Below are 20,142 nucleotides of genomic sequence, written 5' to 3'. Positions count from 1 at the left end.
TGACATCATTAACACAAGTCCACATTTGGCATTAGTCCAACCTGTACATCATCACCCATTATTAAAATAATAACTTGCATAAACTTGTAGTCACTAATATTATAGGTCAAAGCAGGTAGGTGGAACAAAAGCCTCGCCGATATTCTCATCCCCTGAGCTCTAGCATTTTATGAGATAAAACCCTTTTTGGTGAAACCCTTTTAAATTACCCATTTCTAAAGGGTGGTTTGCTGCCCCATTGTCTTGGATGCTAGTCCACATGCTGAGTATCCTGGGCTCTTTTAATAATCCTATAAAAGCAAACACAAAAAATACTGTATTTTAATTTTGTAATACTGCATTTAAAGTATTACTAAACCCACAACAGTAAAATCAGTCTGTATATGCAGTAAAGCATGCTTGTTATACTCACTGTGGAACCTAAGGAGGTAATCCGCTGCAATGTGTAAAATGGCTGTTTGATCCTGACTTCTCTGCCCCTCCTTTTGTTCAAATATCCACACTGATAACACAGACTGACCCCGTAGCCCTTCTGCACATGCTCAGTTTAGTGTGTATTGCTAGAGAGGTTTTTGTTTTTTGTCTTGGGAGAGGGCCAATCAGCACTGTCCAGACAGAGGTCAGGGGTTTTGCATCCTCCTAGAGCAGAAAGAAAACTTCTCCTACAAGCTTTAACCAGTGCTCAACTGAAGTCACAAGACTGTTTTAACTACTGATGAGAAAAGGAACAAAGCAGATTATATTTACTAAAATAATTGCACTTCCATGTTCTGTGTACTGTGGGAGACCAGATATAGTGAATGCAGGGTGCTGGGTTTAGGAACACTTTACCCTTCTAGTTCTAAACACAGTTTCAGCATCATGGAGAGCTCCAGAAAATTTTCTCACCAGATTGTCACCTGTAAAGGTGGTATTCTCCAGCAGTCCACATTCATCTGGTACACATTGAAAATACCATAAACAGGGTGTATGTAGGCATGAAATGCCAGGTGAATGTCAGGAGGGGAAATTGATAAAAAAGATGCCTTCAGAACACAAACCAATTTATATATAGGCCCAATAGAATTTCATTGTATATCACTTCAAAGCAATGTAGATCCTGAATAATTGTAAGAAAATATGAATGCATTCATGTACATTTAGCACCCTCCTAGTTAGTGTTGGTTGTAAGGTAAATTTATTCAGCTCTCCTGTAGTCAGTGGTGAAAAGGTTTATTGATTTAGTCTACTCATTGTCACACAGACTTCTGAACTGACTACTCCCCCTGTATGTTGGGGGGCTTCTGGGGGTAGGTTGACAGGGTGGTAGTTCTGTCCTCCATGTTTCCCTGCTCATTAGATGCCAAGCAAGGATCACATGAGAGGCCTATCCTGGGGTAGTTTCTTCTGGGCTACATTAGGTACCAGACACAGGGTCACTCTGCTAAACATGGGGTATCTTTGTTTTAGTACCATTTCATCAATGCCCTGGGACAAGGCTCGGGCTGCCATGGGGGAATACTTGACCATAAGGTGGGCCTTAGACTTTAGAGATGACCGATACACCATGTACACTTGCACAACAACTGTTCTCCAGTTAGCTCTTGGGTTCCTGAGTAAATGTACATATTCTCACTGTAGCTTGCAATTAGATGGGCCATGCCAAATGCTGACCACAGTCACCGGCACAGCATTTCCCAATGCTGGTCCCGGTAACAGTATAGAACCCTGCCATGCATATAGTGCAGGCACCACCGTGCAATTTACTTTAACTGCTGAACCTCTGTACAGGATGGAGACCTCTGCAGTGCAGTTCTGTTCCTATTGCTTTGAAAGACAGAGTGAAGCATAGAGAGAGCTGACAACAAGCAGCAAGAGGTAATTCTACCTATAACAAGCACACTTGTCTTCTGTTGATCTTTGCAGCCACATGTATAACTTGCATTAAGGTTAGTTTAAACATGTAACTCTTCATACCCCATGTGCTAGTGACCCAAACGGTAGACTAAGTGTGCAATTATGCCAGTTACTTGCATTACACTCCTTTGATTAACTTCAGCCCAGGCAAAAGTTAATGCTTTACTGAATTAAAGTCCAACAGTACCAAGTCCAACATGATACTGTCTGTTCCTAAGTCCCTCAACCCTAACCAGGCTATGTGCTGCCCCTGGTGTACCTGCACAGCTAGAGTCCATGTGAACAAAAGGTCCACTAGTGGCATTGCCCAGCAGCTGGTATCTTTGGGGGGAAACACACATTGAAAAGCTCTCATCTTTCTGGCTCCTAAATGGGTGTTTTTCACACGGAACACGGTGGAGGCAGAGGTCTCAGACTTCTCCGAGTGGGGGGAGCCATTCGGACTCAGCCCACTGTCCCTTTTTTTATCCACAGGAGCAGTGGGTCAGACCCCAAGATCCTGCCAGAAAACAAAGAACTGGGCAGGCATTAACCCTTACCCTCTCAACCAGAGCAGCACCTAACTAGCTAGTTCTAACCTGCTTACATGTATTCAAGACAATTCTAGCATTATAGTGGGAATAAGGAAAGGGATGCAGGTTGAATTTATGCGGATCCAGCCAATCCCTGGAGAGGTGTGAGTAGTGGGTGGCTGGAGAACCCATAAATAGTCTGGAGCAAGGTGTGTGGCTCCTGGGTCCAGTCCTGCTGAAAGGAGACCCCTGTCTAGGAAGGCAGACTGCTGGATTGTGGTGCTTAAGCTGAGGGGCCTATTTGCAGAGTCTAATCTGGAGTTTCTTTTTGGGATCTAAAAGCTCACTGAAGAGTACCCAGTGGAAGCTGGAGGAAGAGTGTCCAGCTGCTTTGTGTTAGTGTCTGTGTCTCCCTCACCGAAGATTGCTCAGTGGATATCGGAAGGAGGCAGCTGATGACCCTGTGGCATTGTGAGTAAATGACCTAAGTGCTGTGCCTTAGTGACTGTATGCAGTTCTCAGTTCTTTAAAGGAAGTGATAGGCATCTTTCAATCAGTAGAGAACCATGTGGGAATTTTTCTGCAGCTAAGAGAGACAGAGACGAGTCCTCAGAAGTTCATTTCTGCAGTTGGAGTATCCCATGCTCCCTTCACCTCATCCAAAAGCCCCCTAGACAGTTATATTTGAGTCAGTAAAAGTGGATAAAATGCTGTGCACCTGGCTGTGTGTCCGCTAATCTAGAGGAAAAGCATACATTTCACCAGCGGCTCGTTAGGGGGTGTGCTATACACATATAAAACTAAAAATTATACAAAAAAAAACAATTTTTTTAAAACAAATAAATAATTTTGATCATAATTTCAATATGCTTTTTCACATTTATCTAAAAAAATGGAAAAAACTATAATTTCCCTTTAAGTTTAGTGACCATTTTATTTTATCTCATGCATGGCAAATTTAATCTGGTTTATGGTTCATTTGTGTAACAGGTGTTAGATGTTCATTTCAAATTGAATTTTCAACCTTACCAGCTAACACAGTGGCAAATGCAATTTACCCTGGACAGTTTTCATGGCTGTATTCCTCTGTTATGGACATCCAGAACACATAACATTCCCATTTATATCTGGTAGAATAGATGTAATGCTGTGTCCTAGGAATTAACCCTTTAGCCATATCAACCTGCACACAGTATCAGCGACCGTGAAAGCACCAGTGACGAGCAGCAAGAACCTTTTCATCTCAGACTCGTGCTGAATGCAGCTTGAAGTCATTGTTAGAAATGTTGAATAATTTTGGCCATCCAATCAGCATCTTTCAGGGGAGGAGAGTTTTTCACTTAAAAGAGAGATCTTTGAAAGGCAACTGGTGTACAGTATCACACAGCAGCACAAACTGAGACTTGAGCAGTTTTCTCCCCTATTGAATGGACTTGAGTCCCTTGGAAAGTGCTTGAAGAGGAGCTCCTGAAGCAGTATTTAAACAGAATTCAGATTACTTATTACTATTTTTAGCTTCTTGACACCTAGTTGAGTATTTTTCTCTTATTTATGCTACATCATTCGTTGTGTCTTCATTTTATACTAACCTTATGTACATCTTTATGTTTTAGTGATATTTTATTTCTTTGTGTCTTTAGTTATTTAAAATTCTACATTTTTATTTGATAAAACCATGTATGCCTTGATCTAGTATTATTGATCTATTATTTATAGTGCTTCATTTGTAAAATTGCAATTGTGCTTTGTTATGGCTGGATCTTGTTGACAGACCAGCTGCATTCTCACTAGTATTTAGACAGTTTCTGTTTTTTTGACATACAAATTAAGTAAATCCTGATTGTGTCTTAACATTGGAGCAATGGATGAGCAGCAGAATGCCAGTTTCACATTACCAGGACATTTTCTTCCATCTGATGACCCTCTCTTGAGATACCTAAACAGCACAGAAGAGTATCTGGCATATTTTTATGGCCCAAAGCGCAGTCATTTATCGCTCCCCATAACTCTTGTATACACTCTGATTTTCTTGGTGGGGGTCAGCGGAAACATGTTGGTGTGTTTGGTAATCCTGAAGCACCACAACATGAGGACTCCGACAAACTATTACCTGTTTAGTCTTTCAGTTTCTGACCTTCTTGTTCTGCTCCTTGGAATGCCTCTTGAAGTATATGAGATGTGGAGTAACTACCCTTTTCTCTTTGGTACTTGGGGTTGTTATTTTAAGACTGTGCTGTTTGAGACTGTGTGTTTTGCCTCCATCCTTAGCGTAACAACGGTCAGTGTGGAGAGGTACGTGGCCATTATCCATCCTTTTCAAGCCAAGCTCAAAAGTACCCGAAGGAGGGCCCTTAGAATCCTCATTACACTTTGGATCTTCTCCATTCTTTTCTCTATCCCCAATACTAGCACTCATGGCATCGAAGTGAAGTACTTCCCCAATGGAAGTCTTGTACCAGATTCTGCTATGTGCACTGTTGTCCAACCCTTGTGGATCTATAACTGTATCATCCAAGTAACATCATTGCTGTTCTACGTGCTTCCAATGGGAGTCATCAGTGTCCTCTACTGCCTGATGGGTATCAAAGTAAGTTGGATGACATCTATTTACATGTTTAAGCATATACCATAATTGTATTTATTTTCATGTATAAAAAATTATTCCATCCAAAACTATTAGTTAATTTATTGCTAGAGGCTGGAAAGGTAAACCTCTAACAGTTTCTTACATCTCTCAAGGACTCAGTTGGTAAGTGCTCTACTATTGAGTTCCTAAATCTACCCATCTGCCATGATCATGATTAGGGAGTCATTCTCTACATGCTGTAACTTGTTTATTTTACATTATAAAAATACCACAGTAGGAATGGGAACACCAAAGTTGAATGAGAACATCCAAAATACAAAGTGGGAAGGGAAAGAATCAGGGACTGTTGAAGGCAGAACAAATGACTAGAGTCTCCAAAGCATGCAACATGATAGCAGTTGATTCAGTTCAGTAAGCTCCACCTAAACCTAAAATATCAGTTTTGTGTGAATTAACGCTAACTTTTATAAGAATTCTGTTATTAATCATCTAATTCAAAGTTTAGCTTGCTGTGCTTCTGTGTCCTCATTCATGCGTTGTATCATTGCTTGTCAAGAACTTTTAGTTTCAGGGTTCCTCCACAAACTCTGTCTGCATTAAGTGTCAGTGTTATCACATCTATGCTGAGAAACTGAAGGGGAATAGTAACCAGAAGCATGAGGTGACTGACTTTTTTAATGGTGAATATCATGACCAAGAAGCAAATGTGAAGAATACTAACATTCTAAACTCACCCTACTGATTAGCATTTAAAAAGACTAAATTTTAAAGTAGGTGTAAAACCCTAAAGGAAGAACATTTAGTTGCTAAAGCACTGTGTATTGTAAACAATTGTTATTTTTTAAAAATAAAATACTTGTTCTTACCTTTTTTCATATATTACATCTAAGTACTGCTTATCTCCCAAAAACTGTTTGCATCCACTTCCTGCCTACATGCACTCAAGCAATGGCCATATGACGTTTCTCAGACCATGCCTGCGTAATGCACATTGGAATGTCCACTCGTAGTCACTATTGGAAGTCCATATAAAGCAATGAAAATTTAGGAGTAAAATTTGGAGACAGAATTTGTAAACCCTATAACAGTAAGGGCCTTAAAAAGGACCTTCAAGGCAGGATGATCAGGTGCTATTTTAATGAAAGCTGCAGATTTGAACATGTTAAGTCCTTCATGCCCAAAGGTAAAACAAATCCTAACACCTAAACACAATCTTGCAACTTTGACATGTGTTAGTAAAACTGTAGATATCATCACAGCTACGTTGTACATCCAGGTGGTTTATACCTTGTTTTTTTAGGACAAATTGGGCTTATAGTTGGTGGTAAATGGTAAAGGATATTGCCTGATTTTTTTCCATTATCAAACGAAAACTAGCTCAAAACAGTAAAAAATATATATATTTTTTAATTTAGCTGTGTGTTTCTTGTTACTACCATAACCTACCACCAAAAATCAACCCAAAATAAATTTTCCAGCTCTTGACGATTGCAGTGATACCATATATGTGTATGTTATTTGTTGTTTGTACCCACAGTACAGCCCAGAAACAATAGTGCATATTTTGTTGTTTTGTACCTAAAACACACTGACACTAACTGACACTGATAACAATTAAAAAAAACATCCTGACCTTTGACCCTGACCATTGACCTTTGACCCTGACCTTGACCCAAACACCAACCCTGGCACTGCACTAGATCAAACCTTGACCTAGGTATTTTTTCTATATTGTATTTTTTTATATTTATTTATGTATTTATTTTCAACAGGTTTGTTACCACTCTATGCAAGGAGAGAGAGAGATACATTGTATCTCTCTCCTCCATTCATAAAGAAAAAAAAACAAGGGGGCGGGCTGTACAGTGACTGATTACTGTGATAGCCAATCAGAGGCTATCACAGCGATCATGTGACCCAGAATCAGGAGTCCCGGGTCCCGATTGTTAGGACAGGTCCTGGGGCTCTCCGTGACACCCCAGTCTTTGTGCTGGAAGCAGGGGCGGACTGACAACTCATGGGGCCCCCGGGCAATAGGGGATCATGGGGCCCCTGTGTCCTTGCCCACACTCAAACCACACCTAAAAAAGCCTATGAAAGGTACCAGGGACATCTCATGGGGCCCCCTAATGACCCTGGGCACTCGGGCAGTGCCCGAGTTTCCCAATGGTCAGTCCGCCCCTGGCTGGGAGCATGCTGTGCGGCATGCTCCCAGCACAAAGACAGGTACACAAATATGCGGCCCCGTGGAAAAAAGCCCATTTCTGTGAGGCCACATATTTGTGTGACGTCGGCGGGAAGGGGTTGAAGAAAACTTTTGAAATTATCATAATATGCTAAAGTTTATATGAGATTGCAGCCATTGGGTATGCACATACTCCAATGCTCTAAACAAGTACACTAGCAATTTATCCTTCAACACTGTGATCTACCTAGCTGTATATTTAAAAAAAATTCAGAGAGTAGTGGTTAATGATTCATACTCTGAATGGTCTAGGGTTGTCAGTGGTGTACCCCAAGGTTCAGTGTTGGGACTCTTACTTTTTAATATATTTATAAACAATATAGGGTCTGGGATTAAAAATCCCATTTCAGTCTTTGCAGATGACACCAAGCTGTGCAGTGGAATAGGGTCCTTACAGGATGTCTCCAATTTACAAGCCGACCTCAATGCACTGTTTAATTGGGCAACTATGTGGCAAATGAGGTTTAATGTTGATAAATGTAAGGTTCTGCACTTGGGGGCTAAGAATATGCATGCATCATACATACTAGGGGGGGTACAGCTGGGGGAATCAATGGTGGAGAAGGATCTGGGAGTTCTGGTAGATCACAAGCTTAATAATGGCATGCAATGCCAAGCTGCGGTTTCTAAAGTGAGCAAAATCCTCTCTTGTATTAAAAGAGGTATAGACTCCAGAGAGAGAGATATCATATTACCCCGGTACAAATCATTAGTAAGACCTCATCTGGAACATGCAGTTAAGTTTTGGGGAACCAATTCACAAAAAAGAACATTGGGGAACTGGAGAAAGTGCAGAGAAGGGAAACCAAACTGATAAGAAGCATGAAGGAGCTCAGCAATGAGGAAAGATTAGAGGAACTGAATTTATTCTCTCTTGAGAAGAGGAGATTAAGTGGGATATGATCAACATGTATAAATACATCCGTGGTTCATATAGTGAACTCGGTGTAGAGTTATTCACCCTGAGGTCATCACAGCCGATGAGGGGGCACCCTTTACATCTGGAGGAAAAGAGATTTAATCTCTGAATACTGAAAACTTTCTTCACAGCAAGAGCTGTAAAAATGTGGAATAGATTCCCTCAAAAGTTGGTTCTGGCCAGCTCAGTGGATTGCTTTAAAAATGGCCTGGATTCTTTTGTAGATATACATAATATAACTGGATACTAACATTTATAGGTAAAGTTGATCCAGGGAATATCCAATTGCCTGTTGGGGAACCAGAAAGGATTTTTTTTCCCTGAAAAGGCAAATTGGATCATGCTTTGCTGTTTTTTTGCCTTCCTCTGGATCAACTGTGAGCAAAGGATTATAATTTTTTATTTTTTTTTTTAGGTTGAACTAGACAGACTTTTGTGTTTTTTCAACCAGACTAACTATGTAACTATGTAAAATGTGTCAGTCACACAAATCCTGTATCCCTATATTGTAGAAAAAAAGAATACAAGAACTAAAAGGAGGTTTTAGTTTCCCGCTAGTTATAGCCTGATGTACAGTAGATAATGCATGTTCAAAATTATAATTCGTGCTGGGAGAAGGGAGGAGGAGAAAGTACTTGGTACAGTAATCTTTGCGTTATATAATATTGGCCCCTACACTCCTTGCATCACACAATCTTGACATCTGTACTCGGTGTGTTACACACCCCTGACCCCTGCTCTCTGTGTTATGTACTCATTAATTCCAGACATTCTGAAGCCAACCCAACTGTAGGAAGTACAAGATGGAGCCCACAAGCTAACTAAATTGGAGCCTTTTCCTTGCAGTGATCTGTAGTTTAAGAAATGCAGATTTCTCTTGTCTGAGAAATGCACTGAGCAGTACAGTATTACTTGAATTGTATTCCAGTATTTGCTTGTCTTCAGCTGACAGAACCTTACATAAAGTCTCAGAAATCTTTCATTAAGGTCTTCATGTTATATAGTTTGAATACCATGTCTTAGATATATTATTTATCATTTTAAAAGAACATATTCCACACTTTGTTTTTCCAATTTTTCCAGAAAAAAACAAAAATGGCTTTTGAAAAAAATGGAAAAAATGTTTTTTTTTCCAATTTTTCCATTTTTTTCCAGGCCTTCTTATCTCTACCCTTGATATATATGTGTTTTTTTTCCACTGTTGGAGCTTTTGTGTTTGCCAGTATACCTTTCTACTAGTCACACCCACTTTCCCATTCTACCCCGTTTCAAAATGCCTCTTTATTGTCCAATTCAAAAGTTGGGAGGTATGAATTAATAGAATAAGGAAACTTCTACACAGCATTTTCTCGACATTTTGTCATGCTTTTCACATCCTTCTCACTGCGCTGATCTAACACACATTCCTCCTATCTCAGCTATAGAAATACTCAGTTTTGGCACCAAATTCATAAGCATTCAGCTTGCCACCTGTAGCCAATGTGTCTTCTATGTCTTGCTGCCTGTGTGTGTGCAGTGGAACCCAGTGTTTATGTATAGGAAACAGGACCCAGAATTTAGTGACAGTGCAGCAGCAATTTCCACACTTACTAGCAACCTGCTCCCAACACGGGAAGTCTCCCCTAGTTAATATCCTATTTGTGTCTCTCTCTTGCATCCCAGTAGATCATGTAACATGTAGGAGCCACAAATAAGTTATCAATGTGGAAAATATAAAGTGAATTGGTGCAGCGCTACCTCAACACTACACTACTCCCTCACTGTCTTATCCCAAAAATAGATGAAATAAACCAATAAATGATGTACAATAAATACGTCAAATAGAATAGAATGCACATAAAAACAGTTTGAATCATCCAAAATGACTCATACAAAGCTTATAAGTGACTAATAAATGCCACTGGTGCAGTTCAGTGAATACAACAAGCCATTCTTTCACGTCATAAAGTGAGCTGATCCGCTAAGTGATCCACAGTGGAACAATAATTTAATAGATAATATGTAGATAATAAAAAAAGTCCTGATGGGACTTCAATATTTATGAACTATAATAAACATAAAAGGTGAATTCCTAAATGTGGGATCAATACTCACACTAAAAGTAATGGTGCCCACAAAGGCTGTAAATTAGCCAAAATTTGTGAAAAATAGTGAATCCCTGAATATGGGATCAAATATATCACATAATTGTGACAAGTGCAGTGATAATAATAATCAACATAAAAAGTGCATCCCTGAATGTGGGATCAATAAATACATTAATATTAATAGTGACCACAAATTAGCCGAAAAATAGTGAAAAAAATCTGTGAATTCCTGAATGTGGGATTAAATATATCACACTGTGACAAGTGCAGTGATTATAAGACCATAAAAAAATTAAATAAATAAAATGAATAAATAAAATAAAACATAAATATATGGTATCACAACAAAATCGTTCCTATAGTTTAACCATTTGCCGCCTGCCCTATGGTCGAATGGCGGGCGGCAAATGTCATCAGCGTTCCGGGTGGACGCCTTATGCCGTCCTCCCGTACATGCGCAGATTGCGCTCCTGCAGAGCGGCGCAGCGGCACGATCTGTCACCGGCCGTGTACCTCGGAGTATCGGCCCCCGTTGCCGGTACCATGTGACCTGCTGTGACCAATCACAGCAGGTCACATGACAGTTGTATACAATGTATGGCTTCATTCATGCAATCCATTGTATACTAGTGTCTAGCTGTGAATGGTCACAGCTACTCACATGCACATGGCCAAATCACAGCTAAGCACAAAAAAAAAACCAAAAAAACCCCTGAATGAATCAATGTCATTCAGGTAAATGCTTGCTTATAGCAAAGTAATTCTTTGCTATAAGCAAATTGTGTAAAAAAAACAAAAAAAATACTGATCACTTCCCCAAAGTAATATAATGTTACTATGGTAACATTGTACTACTTTGGTCATAGTGAAATATGAAAAAAAAATCTTAAAAAAAGAAAAAAAAATTTAATAACAAATAATAAAAATAATATATATATATATATATATATATATTTGTTTTTTTTCATACTGTCACCAGTCAGTGTCCCTGATCACCGCCATGCCAGTTATATGATGATGCTGTACTGCACTGGTGACAATATGTAAAAAAAAAAATAGTGAAACTAATTTTTTTAATTTTCCAAAAAATTATGACAAAAAAAATACAACTTCAAAAAACTCGCCATGCCTCTTATGAAGTACATCGGACTGTCTACTTTGCAAAAAGGGGTCATTTGGGGGATATCTGTACTATTCTGACATTCTTGGACCTCAAGAAATTAGATTGGCTGCAAGTACTTCAGGATTGATCAATATTCAGATCTATACCATAGTTTGTGAACTCTATAACTTTCCTACAAACTAAAAAATACATCCTAATTTGGGTTATTTTCACCTAAGACATGTAGTAGAATACATCTTGGACTAAATTTATGAAGAACAACTATTTGTTTGCAAACTTTTATAACAGAAACAAAGAAAAATGTTGTTTTTTTTTCAAAGTTTTCGGTCTTTTTTTGATAATTTAGCAAAAAAGAAAATCCCCAGCAGTGATTAAATACCACCAAAAGAAAACTCTAGTTGTGTGAAGAAAATGATAAAATTTTAGTTTGGGTACAATGTTGTATGACCGCGCAATTGTCATTCAAAATGTGAGAGCTCTGAAACCTGAAAACTGGCCTGTGCAGGAAGGTGTAAAATTGTCCGGTATTGAATTGGTTAAGTTATCAATGACAGGACACTTCCTGTGACAGGAGCTAATTTCCTGTATCTGCAAAGATTGCTGCAGGTTAAGGGCCCATTTGCAATAGAATGCTGTAGGGAAGGCATACCTTCCATGCGGGTTTCCCGCACCACATTCAGAATGCACTATCCTTGCGTTCTGCAGCAGGCATCAATGCAATGTTAGCAACACCCCAAACGTTGATCACGAACGCATTGCTTTTGCCAGAACTGGATCGCATAATACAAAAGTAGTGCATTTCCAAAAGTAGTGCATGCAATACTTTTGGTGTGGTATGATTTCAGCCCATTCAAAATGAATATGCTGACATCTCACTGCAAAGAACTGCATGTGAATCACACAGGAATGCGCATAGTGTGAATGAGCCCTAAAAAAGATCAACAGCACTGTCAATCATTCCATGTCCGCATTGGGGTAGTGTAGAGTTTTTGTGATAAGTCAAAATGGCACCAGTAGCAGCAGGAAAAAAATATCATTGTGTTGTTACTATTTATGCACCATGGTGTCGATCGTTTAAATGTAGACCAGCACCATCCACTACAGACATACCCAGTGGAAAACAAGTCCAAGGTGGTCCCTGCAGCAGGTGAGTCTGTGTTGAAATGGCACATGGCCTTCTAACTTCAGATCACACCACCTCCCTACCCCCCAACTTCTCTGTGGCTTACAAAGGCACTATATTCTTTGTTCTGGCTGCTCACAATGCCACCCCCCCATCCCCTCCAAACTCTGCTGCTGGTGGAGATGACTACATCTGCAATTCCAGACAAATATCTAAATAAAACGAGCGCTAGATCTGTACAGTAGAGCAGCTAGCAATAGAAGGTAAAAACCTTGAAAAACCTCTTAGAATGATAAATATATATAGAAAACATCTGCAATTCCAGCTGACAGTGTCTCACAGAGGCCCCACTCATTCCCACACCACCATCTTCCCTACCACCACTGTGTCAGCACTCCCTTCTCCCCCCTCACAAATGTGCCTGCACTTCTCTTTTCATCCCAAGACTGAAAACTCCCCATCACTGCTCCATCAAAATAACCCACTTTCCCCCCAAGATCTGACTATCACATCTATCTTCAATCCTCCTCCCGCACACTACGCCTGCACAAAAGTCCTCAGTCTTACCACTGTGCTTAACCCTCACTGTTCCCACTTGCTTCCACTTCAGTAGCCACTGTATCAACCCATGCCTCAGCACTCGCCACCATTGTACCAGTGCGTACTCTGCACCGCAGTGATAGATCCCTTCGTATTCAGCCTATTCAATGAATGGCCACACTTTTACTGGTGTATAGACAACAGCAGAAACACATTCAGACAATTACAATGGCATGAATGGTACCCCATTGGTTAGGAATTCATAGATAGGCCTGTAACAATTTCATTGTCTATGTATCGCCCTCTTACTATAGTCAACCTATCACCAGTAAGGAAAGAAGCAAGCCTTTTGAAGTGGCTGGAAAAGCAACTGGTAAAATTTATATTCAAAATATGTTTTAGACTAGAGCCTTGGAGTGTTATATAAATCTCTCTGCTTATAACATCCACGGTGAATTGCCTGAAACACTGCCTGGTGGAAGAACTATATCTTATATAATAGAATTTAGTCAATGTTTTGCACTCAGCTGTTGTTAACAAGATAACACAAATCACATTAGTTTGCAGACATCTGGTTAGCGGTTATAAAACAGCCAAGTAAAAAAGCATCACTGCACCATGAAAGCAGCTCCTCATCGTAGATTTAGCTGAATAGGTTTCAGCAATCAGCATAATATTATTATATTAAGAGACCAATGACAGGATCTTTTTTTAATCATTGACACATTTTATTTTATAGATAACAATAATTTAAATTAACTATAGCGGGAGTGAAACCCAGACTGTGTGCGCATTATGTCTACATCCCAGCAAATCATGTACTGTACAACTGTGAACAGAATATGTAGTCATGGACTTGGTGTGGACATATAGTAGAGAAACTGAGTACCGTAAAAAAAATAACTTTTTTATGTACTAATGAAAATCTATTACACAACAATAAAAATGACTCTCCACATAGGGGTTCACAACATGCAAAGATCCTGATTACAATTCCGATTATAATTCACATTTGCATTTTGAGAATCCTTCTTCCGAGGGAACATGTGACAGAATCAGTACACTGGAACCCACTCCTAATCTTTAATGGAGTAATATTAGCCAGTAGGGTAGGTAGACTGGAATTCACAGCATGTGCATGTTGCCCATAGAGGTGAAAATGAGTAAGCCACAATGAAACCATTGCCTCTCAAGTGGGAAATTCAGGTACATTCAGTAAAGAGCCAAAGGTCTTGTACACATAATCTTAAAATAGATGGACCAACTTCCCAAAGGGGAACCATCCAGACCCAATGTAAAGATATCACCATAAAAACAGCACGGTAGTCAAAGTAGTCAAAGTACATGTATTCCAAAGAGGAGGCTCTTGATAAGAATCTTAAAAACAAACCCAGGCTGGATTGATGTGAATGAGTTTGTATACCCCATTGGCTGATATTTCTTTATTAAAGATTAGGAGTGGGTTCCAATGTACAGATTCTGTCACATGTACTCCTGAAGAATGATTCTCAAAATGCATCAATTCTACACGTGAAATGTAATCTTTGCACGTTGTGAACCCCTATGTGGAAAGTCATTTTTAACGTGTGATAGATTTTAATGGTACATAATACATTTTTTTTTTATGGTACTCAGTTTCTCTTTTATATGTCCACACAAAGTCTATCAATACATATTCTGTTCATAGTTGTAAATATTTTGAATGAAAAGGGAATTCTAGGACTATAGACACAAAATCATATTTTTAAGCCCATTTAACTTACTTAATTATTCTAACATTTGTTTAAAGCTGATAAGAAAACACTATTCGAATACTAAAGTCCTGGGTATTCTTATTTGAATCCTGGTGTGCTTTGTATATTTCTTCCATATCGGTGGTATATTCCAGAGGAGGGCTTTGCCTCTGTCCAGGAGTTTCCTGTATTAAAGACCAGTCACTGCTGCTCTCTCGTCTTTTGCAGGGTGACTGGTCCTGTCTCTGCCCCTGCTGTAGTTTTTTGCAGGCAGCCTGTAGTGGGTCCCTCTCACAGCAGGTTATGTGCAGCGCATTAATGATGTCATTGTTACTTTTATTATTTTTTTTTTATTGAATTTATATTTGTGACTATTAAGGAACATATGTAAATTAAAGTATTTGTGCCTATAGTTTACCTTTAAGAATGTGCATAGAGCAATGGTGTACTACAATCCATAACACAACCAATAAGCAAGAAGCCTCTGTTACTATGGATACACTGGCAAACATTATGACTGGTTAATAATAGTTACAGTACATCCCACCTTTCTGAAATTAAAAAGAGAGATACATTACGGCACGTAATAAAAGGATACGCTCCTATGGCGGACCATGAAGAAATCATTTTTAAAATAAAATTATTGAACCCCACAAGTGTTTTTTTTACCACTACTTTACTTTGCTTTAATATTTTATGTATTTGTCTTTAGTAGTTGAAAAAAATCATTTTAACAAATGTCTATGCATCAGACAAAAAAGAGGGACAACTAAGGAGCAGGGGCGGACTGACCATTTGGAAACTCGGGCACTGCCCGAGGGCCCGGGGTCAGTAGGGGGCCCCATGAAATGCCCCTGGTACCTCTTTCATAGTCTTTTTTGAGTTTGGGCAAGGACACAGGGGCCCCATGATCCCCTATTGCCCGGGGGCCCATGAGTTGTCAGTCCGCCCCTGCTAAGGATGAAAGATGGGTAGAGGAATTTGGGTCCAAATGAGGGACAATTGGGAAATATGCAGTTTTGTACTGTTTTTTTTAAAAGGCTTTATGGATGAATTATATTTTAAAATGTATAGCAACCCACATAGTGTAAAAGACAAGTCCTGGCATACAGTACAATGTATGCAGAGCCTTGTAGCTTCTTATGACATTGACTAAGACACTGCTTTGTGGCTCTTGAAGGAAAATGGACATGTCTGTTTCTGAATATTGTTCCTATATTTCCCATACGCACTAACCTAATAGATATGTGTGTTATCTGTTTAGTTGTATCCAACTCTCATTGATTTTGTGAGCTAGCTCTTTGGACAACATGTCAGATAAACTTTTCTTGTCAAGTTTTTTTAAGGGTTAGCTCACAAGGTGTTTCCTCAACCGTTCATTTGCTATGGACTTGAGCCTGGCATGCAGCATGTGATAACATATATGCCTAGCTAATCTGTACACACATGCTAGGTCCAATGTATATAGAAACAAATTAACCTACCAGCATGTCTTTGTAGTATGGAGGGAAGCCTACACAAGCACAGGGAGGAAATGCAAACTGTATCCTGGCCAAGATTCGAACCAAGCCATTCTTCTGTCCTAAGGGATACATCATCATTAGCATTTTAGAAGGACCATCATGATTTATAGATCTTTTTATGTAGCAGTAATTATTGTTACTATTGTTTTTTTCTGGACCCCTAATTTACTATTATGGTAACCTCTCTCAAATATGAGGATTCTAGTAAAGCTTGGAAAAGCAATGGTGTTATGTGATAGCCTGAGAAGTTCAAAAACTCCAGGGTCTTGACTTAGACTGCAAATGTTAAAGTGGTTGTAAACCCTTGCATATACGTAATGAAATGACTAGCCTCTGGAAACACAGAGATAAAAAAAAAATCATCCTACATAAGTTGTACCTGTTTATCTGCAGCTACATTTTCTCTACATCCTTGTAAACAAATAGCTCAAAGGATCCAACAGACAGGAGGCAGGGATCTGACATTACACACTATACAGGATAAAGAGGAGAGCCGAGCGTAACCTGAGACCTGAGTGGAGGGAATAGACACACCCCCCTTACACAGTTAATAGAAAAAACATGCACAGCTAAGGCTGCCAATCACCTTGTTTGTGCTGAAGGGGGTGGGGCTGTCTCCAGGGTTTTTCTGGTGTCAAGTCAGACTGTCAAAAGTGATCCATCCTGATAGCAGAGGGTGGAGAGATCAGAGAGGAATCACACTAGGGGCTATGGATCAAGGCTAGTATGCACTCTAGAGGGATATGCTTTGTTTCTTTTTTATTTCAGAGGTTTACGACCACTAAAGATGTGTCACTGAAAGCCTCTATGCCTTCATGCATCAAGTAGATTCCCAATTATGCTGTAGGTATACAACTGACTTTACTAAACTGAGGGCTGCTGAAATAGGATTGGCTGCTTCAAGTGTATGCCTTTGATTTTTTTTGGTTTTGTTTTTAACTTCTCTATTTAGTTTTCTTGCTCTTACTCCAAAAATCTATTTTAGTTAAACTTCTTTTAAATGTTATTTTCCGTTTTTTTATTATCATTGTGTTGCTTTCTACAGGTGATTTAACATCATTGATATTTATCCTATATCTTAAATAAATTCCCTGTTGGGTTTCCATTCCATTTAAATTGTAACTTTGGTTATTTTTTAATAGTTCCTCAGTGATGTACTCTACCGACTGTGCCAGACAAATAAAATGTTGACTGTTGAGTAGAAAAGATTGTTTATTTGGTAGAACCTAGTAGCTATGCCATCTAAAACTGACTCCATCTTAAAAAAAATTGCATTGGCTGATACATAGTACATAGAATCTTCTCATTCTCAGCACAGACATGATAGATTTCTAAACACAAATATTAAAATGTTCAGCATGTGGTGTTTACAAGGCTAAGTGACAAATGGTGACTATTTGTCAATAGAAAGTCAATATGATAAATGACCAGAAAAGGTCATGTACGTATTGTAGCTGCATTCTGTTGTTTGGTTTAGAGACTAGTCAGTCACTTCTCTAACATTGCAGAGGCAGGTTGCAAAAGGTTGCAAAAGGTTGCAGATCAATAGTGTTGATTGCTCTCATACCATTGAAGTTTCAATATGTGAAAAACATCTTAAAGCAGCTCTGTCACTAGAATAACACAAAAACATAGTGCCCACGACAGAGTAGAGATTTAATACTTACCTCTCCCACTGCCTGTGCCACCAATCTGCATCTGTAACACCTTCTGTTGGGTCAGATTCCTGGTCTCCTGCTATGCTTTAGTTCCTCCTGCTGGCCCTTTACTGACATGAAGGCGGCTGGTGGATCAAACCACTGAGTGTAATATCAAACCAGGAGTCAAACCACGTGAAAGTGTGTCAAATGCTAAAGATCCTTCGGCAGTGGCATCCCTGCAATACAACGGAAATTGGCAGAGCTGGAACTGGGAGAGGTAAGTATGAATTCTGTTATCTGATATTTATTCTAGAGAACAATCAGTCCACCCAGAATAGATGTTTCAGTTTTTAGTAGATACTGGACCAAAGGTTCCTCATATTTCCTAGGACTCTGAAGATGGCACTTCACTACACTGGGTTCCTAGGCCTACACAATGGATAAGGCTAAATAATGTATTCCTGCTATCTCTACACTGTAATATGTTTTTTTATGTTGTGGGGAATGCAGTAGGAGAGTTGAGAACAAAGACAAATTTACCAAACTGGACACAGATGGCAAAAAATATTTGCCAGGAATTTACAAAGTGTGACTATGTACTGTACATAAGCTTATGTGAGATAAATGTATTCCTATCATGATAGGAAAAAAATGTGTGGTAATAACTATACAGAGAAAAGCTGCCTTTTTGTGTCTACTGCCTATAGGCAGTAGCCTACAATGCCTAATAGTAAATCTGGTCCTGACAGCAGGCTATAATAATAGGCTGAAAAATGAAGTAAATGGTTATAAATGCAATGATCTCTATATTTTTCTGATGATATCTTCTAATCTTCCAACAGTATTTTCCAATTTTATCTTCCAATTAGAATTTAAAGCATTCAGATGCACACAGGGAGCATAACCCTGTCTGCTTGATTGCTCAGATGTTGGTGCCAAAATGTTCAAGTCAACATTCTTCTTGGATAGGACAACTACCCATCTGCTGTTGATGGAACAACATGTAATATTGTGCCATCCTTCTGGCCATAAACCCACTTATGACATCCTTGAGGCCTTGGTATATGCGATTAAATTCATTTCCACACTTAAGGCCTCATGCACACAGGACGTTTTAAAAATGGTCCTCCTCTTGGCAGCAATGTCTTGACAGAAAAAATACCTGATGATTGTCAATCAGTCCACCCAGAATAGATGTTTCAGTTTTTAATAGATACTGGACCAAAGGTTCCTCATATTTCCTAGGACTCTGAAGATGGCACTTCACTACACTTGGGTTCCTAGGCCTACACAATGGATAAGGCTAAATAATGTATTCCTGCTATCTCTACACTGTAATATGTTTTTTTATGTTGTGGGGAATGCAGTAGGAGAGGTGAGAACAAAGACAAATTTACCAAACTGGACACAGATGGCAAAAAATATTTGCCAGGAATTCGTAGCCATTTCAAACTGTATACCCAATTGGTATACAAAAAAATATACAGATACTCTGGTGTTGAACTATTATGGCCTGTTCAGTGCCAGTAAGTGTTTTACTCAAACATGGAGCCAGGTTCTTCTCCTGTACTGTGCATGTGCATCACCTGGGCTAGTGAAATTAATAGGAATCCTGCTGACACAGGAGCACAATCCCTCTATTTCTTTCTATGGGTCAAGCAATATGTATAGTTAATGCTGCAAGGGTTTTTTTATGGCATATTACAATATAGATAATATATACAAAATGTAAGGGAATCAGGGAAATATTACACTCAAAAAATAAAATGTTAAATGTTAACTCGAGATAAAATAAGATAAGGGACGCTGAACCGATGTCAGGATACCATAATGCAAATACTACTGAACACATAGATGAGCTGTCCCTTTAAATCATATCAAAATAATTTAAATTGAATATAAAGTGATATAAGTGCTCAAACGCAAATGAAAATCAAAGTACAATAGATGAACCAAACGTTCCACAGACTACTTCCAAAAGACGTCCAAGGGGACGAAAAAGCCAGGGGCAGAGCATTGGTGCTCATGTCATCCCATGCACACACTTAGTCTGGTGGTGTGCTTGTACCACATTGTACTATATGCTGTAACCCTATGAATCTCTTGTGAGTAGAATACTTTACTTAAAAAATTACTTATTATGTTTTTATGGTTTAGGGCCACCATTACTGGATGTGAGGCTAAGAGTGAAGGCTTTGATGGTTTTCATCTTAT

The 20,142-nt window shown here is 39.1% G+C and overlaps 1 protein-coding gene across 1 annotated transcript in view; it reads left to right on the top strand.

The window, feature by feature from the left end:
• Positions 1–3,790: 3,790 nt before the first annotated feature.
• The window catches only part of NMUR2 (neuromedin U receptor 2), a 53,466-nt gene continuing 37,114 nt past the window's right edge, over positions 3,791–20,142 (top strand). Inside the window, exon 1 of the mRNA XM_089682809.1 lies at positions 3,791–4,995. Coding sequence (XP_089538935.1) covers positions 4,270–4,995 — 726 coding nt within the window. The 5' untranslated portion in view covers positions 3,791–4,269. The remainder of the gene's footprint in view (positions 4,996–20,142) is intronic.

The sequence above is a fragment of the Staurois parvus genome, unplaced genomic scaffold (assembly GCF_062004578.1).
Source record: "Staurois parvus isolate SC_StPar_1 unplaced genomic scaffold, SC_StPar_1.0 ptg000298l, whole genome shotgun sequence".
NCBI classification, from domain to species: Eukaryota; Metazoa; Chordata; class Amphibia; order Anura; family Ranidae; genus Staurois; species Staurois parvus.
The sequence above is the reverse complement of the archived record's forward strand: the minus strand, read 5'-3'. Positions and strand labels throughout refer to the sequence as shown.